The 12,263-nt window shown below is 45.3% G+C and overlaps 1 protein-coding gene across 6 annotated transcripts in view; it reads left to right on the top strand.

The window, feature by feature from the left end:
* The window catches only part of LOC129858244 (LIM domain-binding protein 2), a 125,660-nt gene that overhangs the window by 23,993 nt on the left and 89,404 nt on the right, over window positions 1-12,263 (top strand). For all 6 annotated transcript variants that reach the window (XM_055927331.1, XM_055927330.1, XM_055927329.1 and 3 more), the window contains exon 2: window positions 4,900-5,002. In XM_055927331.1, the coding sequence (XP_055783306.1) occupies window positions 4,900-5,002 (103 nt within the window). The remainder of the gene's footprint in view (window positions 1-4,899; window positions 5,003-12,263) is intronic.

The following is a 12,263-nucleotide window of genomic DNA, read 5'->3' as shown; positions in this document are numbered from 1 at the left end:
GGTTAGAGTGTTGGGCCAGTAACTGAAAGGTTGCTGAATCGAATCCCTGAGCTGACAAGGTAAGTATCTGTTGTTCTGCAGCCGGTAGGCTGTCATTGTAAATACGAATTTGTTCTTAACTGACTTACCTGGTTAAATAAAAAATGATATGTTTACATTGCCAAAGCAAATTAAATAGATAATAAACAAGAAAACAATTAAAAGTAAACATTACACTCACAGAAGTTCCAAAAAATAAAGACATTTCAGACTTTTCTTATATGTATATAATTTAAAAAATCTTCAAATTTTTCCATTTATATTTTCCAACGGGGGGTATACATTTGGGGGGGTTTCTCGCCTGAGTAGCCTTGTTTCACTGCCAAAAATATAATTATTATGTGCAAATAGTTCAAGTACAAAAGGGAAAATAAATATGGGTTGTGTTTACAATGGTGTTTGTTCTTCACTGGTTGCCCTTTTCTTGTGGCAACAGGTCACAAATCTTACTGCTTTGATGGCACACTGTGGTATTTCACCCAATAGATATGGGAGTTTATAAAAACTGCGTTTGTCTTCGAATTCTTTGTGGGTCTGTGTAATCTGAGGGAAATATCTGTCTTGAATATGGTCATACATTTAGCAGGAGGTTAGGAAGTGCAGCTCAGTTTCCACCTAATTTTGTGGGCAGTGTGCACATTGCCTGTCTTCTCTTGAGAGCCAGGTCTGCCTACTGTGGCCTTTCTCAATAGCAAGGCTATGCTCACTGTGTGTGTGTCTCTCTCTCTCTCTCTCTCTCTCTCTCTCTCTCTCTCTCTCTCTCTCTCTCTCGCTCTCTCTCTCGCTCTCTCTCTGTGTCTCTCTCTCTCCCCCTCCCTGTCTCTCTCTCTTTCCCTGTCTCTCTCTCTCTCTCTCCCTCACTCACTCTCTCCCCCTCTCTCTCTCTCTCCCCCCTTCTCTCTCTCTCTGTCTTTCTCTCTCTCCCTTTCCCTCTTACCCCTCCCTTTCACTCTATGTCTGTCTCCCCCTCCTTCTCTCTCTCTCTCTCTCTCTATCTGTCTCCTTCTCTCTCTCTCCCCCCCCTCTCTCTCTCTCTCTCTCTGCCCCCCTCTCTCTCTCTCTCTGTCCCCCCTCTCTGTCTCTCTCTCTCTCTCTCTCTCTGCCCCCCTCTCTTTCTCTCTCTGTCCCCCCCTCTTTGTCTCTCTCTCTCTCTCACACATACACATTTCTCAACCAGCTCATCCAGTGCTGTCCCAGTGGAGTCCTCGTCAGTCACGTGTGTGACCATTGTTGTTAGTGCAGGTATTCCCAAACTGGGGTACGCGCAATGCCGTGGGGGGTATGCCAAATAAAAATGTGATTCACATTTTTTTTTAAATGAGATTTTATTTTTTACTTATATAAAAAAATATATAATTTCTTCTCATTTTTCTGTTTATATTTTCCAACGGGGCTATACATTTGGGGGGTTTTCTTGCCTGAGTAGCCTTTTTTCACTGCCAAAAATATAATTAAACCATCTAGTGTTCAGCGAAATAACAGCACAATGTCAAATAAATTCCACTAACGGTCCGTGTGTGGCCAAACGTAGCTGCTGCTCATTCCGTTTGCTCGAAAATTGATGAATGGTTAAAAGAAGTAAGGCCATAGAGACACATACCAGCTTTACTGGTAGTACTGCTACTACCAGCAGTACTACACCTGTGTCGACGACACAAGTCTCTCTGCTTCCACGAGCACATCCAATGCTAGCATCAGTAATTCTACATTTGTTGTTAGCCCAGCTAGCATGGACATTGACAGTTGTGAATCTGATGCAGCTGAAGAGCTACTGCCCCCTCACCGAACAACTGACAGGGACGTTGGACCGTCGAAGAGGCGCAAATATGATGAGAACTACATTGATTTGCGGTTCACTTATATTGGGAGTAGTGCCTTTCCTCAGCCCCAGTGTGTTATATGTGCAAAAGTACTATCTCACAACTCAATGAAACCTTCAGTCTTGGGAAGAGATTTAGAAACAAAACATTCCAATTTAAAACATAAGCCTTATAAACTTATGAGTAGTACGACATGTATAGAACCAACAGATCAACCAACAGGGGCTAGAAGCGTCTTATATGGTGAGCTACCAAGTGGCTAGAACAGGCAAGCCCAATACTATTGTGGAGTACTTAAATCTTCCTGCTGCCGTAGATATGGCTGGGACAATGTTGGGGTAAAGGCCAAAAATACTATACAGATAATTGCGTCATCAAACAACACTGTTTCACAATGCATCAATGACACGGCAGGAGATGTTTTGAAACAATTACTGCTTCGCATACAAGCCAGTGAATTCTACGTGTTACAGCTGGATGAAGTCGTGGCGGGCCTGGCACAGCTCCTGGTATATGTCTGTTACGTTTATGGGGGGTCAATTAAGGAAGACACCCTCTTTTGCAAAACACTGGAAACCAGGACAACAGAAGAGGATTGACACAGTATTGACACGTTTTTTTTTTTAAATTGAGAGACGAGCTTAAAGTTTCCTTTACTGACCATCATTTTCACTTGTCTGACCGCTTGCATGATGACGAGTTTCTTACACGACTGGCCAATCTGGATGATGTTTTTCTCACCTGAATGATCTGAATCTAGGATTACAGGGACTCTCCGCAAGTATATTCAACGTGCGGGACAAAATTGAGGCTATGATTAAGAAGTTGGAGCTCTTCTCTGTCTGCTTTTAACATGGACAACACACAGGTCTTTCCGTCGTTGTATGATTTTTTGTGTGCAAATGAACTCAAGCTTACAGACAATGTCAAATGTGATATAGCGAAGCACCTGATTGAGTTGTGTGCGAAATTACGCAGGTACTTTCAAGAATGGATGGCACAAACAACTGGATTCGTTATCCCTTTCATGCCCTGCCTCCAGTCCACTTACCGATATCTGAACAAGAGAGCCTCATCGAAATTGCAACAAGCGGTTATGTGATACATTTTATTTAGTCAGAAGCCACTGCCAGATTTCTGGATTGTGCTGCGCTCAGAGTATCCTGCCTTGGCAAATCGCGCTGTTAAGACACTGATGCCCTTTGCAGCTACATACCTATGTGAGAGTGGATTCTCGGCCCTCACTAGCATGAAAACAAAATACAGCCACAGACTGTGTGGAAAATGATTTAAGACTGAGACTCTCTCCAATACAACCCAACATTGCAGAGTTATGTGCATCCTTTCAAGCACACCCTTCTCATTAACCTGTGGTGAGTTATTCACAATTTTTGATGAACAAATAAAGTTTTATATGTAAGATGGCTAAACAAAGAGTAAAATGATTGATTATTCTTATATTACTATTTGTGCCCTGGTCCTATAAGAGCTCTTTGTCACTTCCCACGAGCTGGGTTGTGTCAAAAACTCACACTCATTCTTATGTTTAATAAATGTATCGTATAGTGTGTGTGTGGCAGGCTTACAATGATGGCAAAAAACTACATTTGAGAGTGCGCTGACCCTGGTGCTAGAGGAGGTACGCAGCTGGAGGTTGAATGTTTGAAAGGGTACGGGACTATAAAAGTTTGGTAACCTCTACTCTAGTGGAATCCTGCTGCGCTAGGCATCCATGCCCCTTATCCCACCACCATACCACCCTGTCCTCCTGTCCCCTGGGGGACTCAATCCGCTGACAGTTGCCTGGCACAAGCCCAATCACACACACCATTCAGGGACTCCTGTTGAGTCAATCATCACTACTCCCAGTGTGCTAGTAGAATGCAATGATGGTGCAGCAGTGGGCGTATCTGGGTCAGAATTAAGAATCATAGTTTGCTTGCTCTAAATTTGGGTAGTGGTGATGCAGCAAAAGATAACAAATATGTGACTGTGCAGAAATGGACAGATCAGAGTGTATAACTTTTCACAGGAGAAAACCGCACTTCTAGTATGTATCCAATATCCAATGAGAATCAGATTAGCGTGTGTTGGCTACAACATTGTTAACACCTCCGATACAGCAGTACAGTTTAACTCAACCTGTAATTGATTGAATCCCAGCCGTTAAGGTATCATAGGCCTATCCCTAGGTTTATCACTAATCTATGACCCAGGGATGTTGATGCTACTTCACCAGCGGACGCTCTATTCCCAGGTCATAATCCCGTATTGATTCACCTTCAAAATGAACTGCAGAAGTTCTATCCCCTCCCTCTCTCCCTCCATCCCCTCTTTCCCCTCCCTCTCCTCCCTATATCACACACACGCACACACACACATATACACACACACACACACACACACACACACACACACACACACACACACACACACACACACACACACACACACACACACACACACACACACACACACACACACACACACACACACACACACACACACACACACACACACCTCAAGACCTGCAGATATGAAGCACATTGAGTTGTTCTTCGAGGTCCTTGGGGTCAGCACATATTGGACTTGACGCTGGGCGACATTGACATGGATAATTGTAAAAATCTGGAAGGGTCTAGCGATCCCTCAGTGGAGCAACGAAGGAAAGCCTCTCAATCTGTCCTAACATGTCGGGTGAAATCAACATCACGCGTCACATGGGGTTGTCCGCGGTTACGGTACATTATCTGGTAAATGATGGTGTCATGTTCCCCGGAGTGGCAGGTGGAAGGGTACAATGTTTTGCCTGTTAGAGATAGCAAGGTGATTTCAATATCATGTTGTTGTGTACAGTGGTGGATGTCCTGGGTTGATGCGTGATGTACTTATCATGGAGAAAAGAGATTTTGGGGGAATACGTAGATAATATAGAATCTGTTGTTTCCATATAATATGTTATCTGCAACAAAGCAAATTGTATGATAATATTAGAACTGTTTCAATTATTGATCAACTTTCTTCTCTCTCTCTCTTTCAGGAGAGTGACAGTCTGTGGTGGGATGCGTTTGCCACGGAGTTCTTTGAGGAGGACGCCACCCTGACCCTCTCCTTCTGCCTGGAGGATGGACCAAAGAGATACAGTAAGACTACACTGCCCACCTGCTTTACCAACTGTCCCCTGTTCTGTTCAGTAGCTCACTTCCTACCTACTGTCATGCCTTTCTCTAGCGTAAGGGACAGATCGCAATTTAGTGGGGGGAGGTGTGTTCCAAAATAGGGAAGGGTTTTTTGCTTTGGAGAGGGTTGTGTTTTTTAAAAATTGGGCACGGGAGGGTAGTGCGTTTTCCCCAAGGTTTACATTCGCTCTTTTGCAGATTTTGCTATATATTTCTTCCATCCTAGCCACATTTTCTAATCTGCTTGCATGCACCTTTTCCTATGTCAAGGTGTTTTGGTACTTCCCTTATGCACTATACTTTTCCCTGTACTAACTTTTACTATTCCACAGGTCAGTATAGTCTACCAGTCTAACTATCTATCCTGCCCTCCATCCACCATTCATAGTGACAATAGTGGTAGGTGGATCGTTGTCCAGATCTGCTGTAGGCTAACTTGCAATCATACCACACATAAAAAATATTACAAGCTACATCATTTTTTTTTGTGAATCGACAAGAATAAATAGGAATAGCTGATAGACAGCGGAGATACCAGGTGCATCATTGCGCATGAAAGAACAGTGAAGGCATGAGACAAAGCAAAAGAATATTGTTTAGGGACAGTACAATCATCCTACCTAGACTAGACTACAACACAATAATGCAATGAACAATTTAATTATTGTTTTCAAGTGAGTACAACATTCTAGCCTACTCTAGGGTGCAATGAAAATGTCATTTGAGCAACGGCGCAAAAGCCGTGCTATTTGAATGTTTCATTTGATTTGGATCAGTTGTGGGTCTACTCTGGACAATGTGTTAGGTCTAGGAAGGCACAGTAGTAGGCCAGTCTGGCTGTAGTTTTACTTCTGATACTGAGATGCGCTGTCTGTTGCAGATCATCATTCTCCCAAGTCGTCCTATAATAATGTGGCCACATATGCTCCCAGCAGGCCCAGTTATTCAGGAAAGCTTAACACACGCTCTGCCTCCTCTACAATCCTAGCGGCTATTCCTCATGCACCTAGAACGCTTCAATATAGCCTAAAAATAACTTTTTAATATTAACTTTTATATGTGGTATTAACACAACCAGTCACAATGTTTTAATCTGATTAGGCTACTTCAAAAGTCTCCTGTAAGCATACACACGCTCCTATATCTAGGGTTTTGTTCTGGTGATGTGATGATCAATGCTTGGATGCCATTTGACAAATACATATTATCTTGCACTTTTGTCAATAATAATCTCATCATGTAGTAGGCTATAACTGCACTGTGTCTGCAAGCTGTTGGCCAGAGTGCACGTGACAATACCAGAGTTGCCACATTCGTTATACCTACCAACAGTTTTTATGACAAAACCATCAGTACGCCAAGAGTTGAAAATGCGATGGAAATCCATTTAACTTGTATTTTTTATTCGGTACATGGGAATTTTACCTCAAAAAGTATTTTTATGTTCACTACGTATTTATACACAGACTTTTATCTGCAACAAGTATATTTGATGGAAACACAACTCTGATGGGAAAATCCTCCAGGGTTTCCCTTATTGCAGCTTTTGGTCAATGAAAAAATAAAAGCAAATAAATAAAATTGTAGCAGGCCAAATTGTCGAGGAGAGGCTGTCGATACATTTTCATTGACTAAATTAAATTCGTCATTTTAATAAAGTCATTTTTAATTGTGTGCTCCAAATTTAGTTTAAGATAGGTTATAAGTAGGTCTGTTGTAAAATAAGTATAATTAGCATATTTCTGTCATTTGTTGGTTATAGTAGGCACTTGACTTTGCTGGTAATTGCTGCAATATATCCTGTTCATAACTTTTGTGAAGGTTTAAACCAGTTCACAAGTGTTTTGTTTCATTCTGTTGAGACATTTTCTGTTGCCAAAATGAAGTTCCAACTGTACAGTGCCTTGCAAAAGTATTCACCCCCCTTGGCGTTTTTGCTATTTTGTTGCATTACAACCTGTAATTGAAATGGATTTTTATTTGGATTTCATGTAATGGACATACACAAAATAGTCCAAATTGGTGAAGTGAAATGAAAAAAATAACTTGTTTCAAAGAATTCTAAAAAATAAAACACGGAAAAGTGGTGCATGCATATGTATTCACCCCTTTTGCTATGAAGCTCCTAAATAAGATCTGGTGCAACCAATTACCTTCAGAAGTCACACAATTAGTTAAATAAAGTCCACCTATGTGCAGTCTAAGTGTCACATGATCTAAGTATATATACACCTGTTCTGAAAGGCCCCAGAGTCTGCAACACCACTAAGCAAGGGGAACCACCAAGGAAGCGGTACTATGAAGACCAAGGAGCTCTCCAAACAGGTCAGGGACAAAGTTGTGGAGAAGTACAGATCAGGGTTGGGTTCTAAAAAAATATCCGAAACTTTGAACTTCCCATGGAGCACCATTAAAACAATTATAAAAAAATGGAAAGAATATGGCACTACAACAAACCTGCCAAGAGAGGGCCACACACCAAACTCACAGACCAGGGAAGGAGGGCATTATTCAGAGAGGCAACAAAGAGACCAAAGATAACCCTGAAGGAGCTGCAAAGCTCCACAGCGGAGATTGGAGTATCTGTCCATAGGACCACTTTAAGCCATGCACTCCAGAGAGCTGGGCTTTATGACAGAGTGGTGTTCGCGTTTGGTGTTCGGTGTTCCCGTTTGGTGTTCGCCAAAAGGCATGTGGGAGACTCCCCAAACATATGGAAGGAGGTACTCTGGTCAGATGAGACTAAATTTGAGCGTTTTGGCCATCAAGGAAAACACTATGTCTGGAGCAAACCCAACACCTCTCATCACCCTGAGAAAACCATCCCCATAGCATAGTGGTGGCAGCATCATTGTTACGGCTGTCGCTCTCCTCATCCTCGGACGAGGTGAGGAGAGAAGGATCTTCAGACCAAAATGCAGCTTGAGGGAAATAAGCCATCTTTTTATTTATAACGCTGATGGCAACACGAAAAATCAAAACACTTTCAAAAATACAAAACAAGAAAACGACGTATACGAAACCTGAACATAAACTTACATAACTAACACGTAACACTTACGGACAGGAAACATACTACATCGAAACGAAACGAACAACCGAAACAATCCCGTATGGTGTAAGACATAACACAGACACAGGAGACAATCACCCACAAACAAACAGTGAGAACGCCCTACCTAAATATGACTCTTAATTAGAGGAAAATGCAAACCACCTGCCTCTAATCAAGAGCCATACCAGGCAACCCAAAACCAACATAGAAACAGATAACATAGACTGCCCACCCAAAACACATGCCCTGACCATAAACACATAAAAAACAACATAAAACAGGTCAGGACCGTTACAGAACCCCCCCCCTCAAGGTGCGAACGCCGGGCGCACCAGCACAAAGTCCAGGGGAGGGTCTGGGTGGGCAGTTGACCACGGTGGTGGCTCCGGCTCAGGACGCTGTCCCCACACCACCATAGTCACTCCCCGTTTTTGTCTTCCCCTCCCAATGCCCACCCTAAAACTCACATCCCCTAAATAAACAACCAGCACCAGGAGAAGGGGCAGCACCGGGACAAAGGGCAGCACCGGGACAAGGGGCAGCACCGGGACAAGGGGCAGCACCGGGACAAGGGGCAGCACCGGGACAAGGGGCAGCACCGGGACAAGGGGCAGCACCGGGACAAGGGGCAGCACCGGGACAAGGGGCAGCACCGGGACAAGGGGCAGCACCGGGACAAGGGGCAGCACCGGGACAAGGGGCAACACCGGGACAAGGGGCAGGTCCCGGCTGATAAACTCTGGCAGATCCTGGCTGAGGGACTCTGGCAGGTCTATGCAGGCTGACGGCTCTCGACGCTCATGGCAGGCTGACGGCTCTCGACGCTCATGGCAGGCTGACGGCTCTCGACGCTCATGGCAGGCTGACGGCTCTCGACGCTCATGGCGGGCTGACGGCTCTCGACGCTCATGGCGGGCTGACGGCTCTCGACGCTCATGGCGGGCTGACGGCTCTGGCTGCTCATGGCTCTCTGACGGCTCTGGCTGCTCATGGCTCGCTGACGGCTCTGGCAGATCCAGTCTGGTTGGCGGCTCTGGCAGATCCTGTCTGGTTGGCGGCTCTGGCAGATCCTGTCTGGTTGGCGGCTCTGGCAGATCCTGTCTGGTTGGCGGCTCTGGCAGATCCTGTCTGGCGGACAGCTCTAGCGGCTCCTGTCTGGCGGACGGCTCTAGCGGCTCCTGTCTGGCGGACGGCTCTGTAGGCTCATGGCAGACGGGCGGCTTTGCAGGCTCATGGCAGACGGGCGGCTTTGCAGGCTCATGGCAGACGGATGGCTCAGACGGCGCTGGGGAGACGGATGGCTCAGATGGCGCTGGGGAGACGGATGGCTCAGATGGCGCTGGGGAGACGGATGGCTCAGATGGCGCTGGGGAGACGGATGGCTCTGGCCGGATACGGCGCACTGTAGACCTGGTGCGTGGTGCCGGAACTGGAGGCACCGGGCTAAGGATAAGCACCTTCCTACTAGTGCGGGGAGCAGGGACAGGGCACACTGTATTCTCAAAGCCCACTCTATACCTGATGCGAGGTACCGGCACTGGTGACACCGGGCTGAGGACAAGCACATCAGGATTAGTAGGGGGAGAATATACAGTGTGTTCAGGGCTCTGGAGACGCACAGGTGGCTTAGTGCGTGGTGCCGGAACTGGAGGCACCGGGCTAGATACACGCACTACAGGGAGAGTGCGTGGAGGAGGAACAGGGCTCAGGATACGCACTGGTAGCCTAGTGCGTAGTGTAGACACTGTAGGTACTAGGCTGGGGCGGGGAGGTGGCGCCGGAAATACCGGACCGTGGAAGCGTACTGGCACTCTTGAGCATTGAGCCTGCCCAACCTTACCTGGTTGAATACTCCCGGTTGCCCGACCAGTGCGGGGAGGTGGAATAACCCGCACCGGGCTATGTAGGCGAACCGGGGAAACCATGCGTAAGGCAGGTGCCATGTATGCCGGCCCGAGGAGACGCACTGGAGACCAGACGTGTTGAGCCGGCCTCATGACACCTGGCTCAATACCCAATCTAGCCCTACCAGTGCGGGGAGGTGGAATAACCCGCACTGGGCTATGCACTCGTACAGGAGACACCGTGCGCTCTACTGCGTAACACGGCGCCTGCCCGTACTCCCGCTCTCCACGGTAAGCCTGAGAAGTGGGCGCAGGTCTCCTACCTGCCCTAGGCCCACTACCTCCTAGCCCCCCCCCAAGAAATTTTTGGGAATTACTTACGGGCTTTTTGGGCTTCCGTGCCAGACGCGTTCCCTCATAGCTCCGGTTCCTCTCTCCGGTAGCCTCTGCTCTCGCCAGTGCCTCCAGCAGCTCCCATGGCTTTTCGGGCTTCCAGCCACGTCTCCTTGCTGCCTCCTCAAACCACCGCTCCTGGGCTTTAGCTGCCTCCCTCTCTTCCTGAGAGCGGCGATTCTCTCCTGCCTTAGCCCAGGGACCTTCTCCATTCATTATCTGCTCCCAAGTCCAGAAATCCTTGTTTTCCTGTCGAGCTTTCCCTTGCCGCTTGGTCTTAGCGTGGTGGGTGATTCTGTAGCGGCTGTCGCTCTCCTCATCCTCGGACGAGGTGAGGAGAGAAGGATCTTCAGACCAAAATGCAGCTTGAGGGAAATAAGCCATCTTTTTATTTATAACGCTGATGGCAACACAAAAAAACAAAACACTTTCAAAAATACAAAACAAGAAAACGACGTATACGAAACCTGAACATAAACTTACATAACTAACCCGTAACACTTACGGACAGGAAACATACTACATCGAAACGAAACGAAACGAACAACCGAAACAATCCCGTATGGTGTAAGACATAACACAGACACAGGAGACAATCACCCACAAACAAACAGTGAGAACGCCCTACCTAAATATGACTCTTAATTAGAGGAAAATGCAAACCACCTGCCTCTAATCAAGAGCCATACCAGGCAACCCAAAACCAACATAGAAACAGATAACATAGACTGCCCACCCAAAACACATGCCCTGACCATAAACACATAAAAAACTACATAAAACAGGTCAGGACCGTTACAATCATGCTGTGGGTGTCACGGCTGTCGTAAGAACGGGACCAAGGCGCAGCAGACTTGCAGCTGTAATTGCTGCAAAAGTAAAGTATTGACTATGGGGTGTGAATAGTCATGCACACTCAAGTTTTCTGTTTTTTTGTCTTATTTCTTGTTTGTTTCATAATAGTAAATATGTTGCATCTTCAAAGTGGTAGGCATGTTGTGTAAGTTGTGTTGTGGGGTGGCAGCTAGCCTAGTGGTTAGAGTGTTGGTCAAGTAACCAGAAGGTTGAAAGATCGAATCAAGGTAAAGGTAAAGGTAAAAATCTGTCGTTCTACCCCTGAACAAGGCAGTTAACCTACTGTTCCTAGGCCATCATTGAAAATAAGAATTTGTTCTTAACTGAATTCCCTAGTTATTAAATAAAGGTTAAAAAAACATAACATGATACAATCCCCCAAAAAATCCATTTTAATTCCAGGCTGTAAGGCAACAAAATAGGAAAAATGCCAAGGGGGTGAATACTTTCAAAAGCCACTGTAATGTTGTGTTTGCAGCAATATAATAGCCTGCTCATATTTTCCCTATAAACAATTGCTTGACTTACTTTTGATATGTGACCCACCACCTGGATTCAGTACTATATAACCAATTTGTGTTTTTTTTACATTGGATAAAAGCAGAGACTCAGAGATAGAAATTGGCATATCATACACTACAGTTGAGAAACAATGGGAAAGTAATTATGCTTTGAAAGTTGATAAACTTGTAACCTCACTTCTGAGAAAATGTCCATTGAATATTTTGGTACACATACTGGAGAGCTCTTCTTTATCTACACCCATTCAACATTGTTCACACCCTCTTAAGCTTTTGTCCCACCCATCTCTTTAAGGATTCACATGTGAGGGTATGTGCTAAACAGAGTTGGCAGTGTAGTAAACAACCAAAGATTTCAAAACTAAAAGGGGTAAAAGTAGTAGCCTATAATAAGGAAAAACTCTGGGTAAAAAATTCACTTCATCCAGTCCTTGGCCTATATCAAAATCTGACTTTGAATAATATTACTACACAGATCATACACATAACTGAAAATCTAGCTAGACTCTTACCCGTATACCTAGACCATTTAACTCTGTTTTGTTTGTAGATATATC

This window comes from Salvelinus fontinalis, chromosome 6 (genome assembly GCF_029448725.1).
Source record: "Salvelinus fontinalis isolate EN_2023a chromosome 6, ASM2944872v1, whole genome shotgun sequence".
Lineage (NCBI taxonomy): Eukaryota > Metazoa > Chordata > Actinopteri > Salmoniformes > Salmonidae > Salvelinus > Salvelinus fontinalis.
This window is presented reverse-complemented; position numbering and strand designations above follow the sequence as displayed.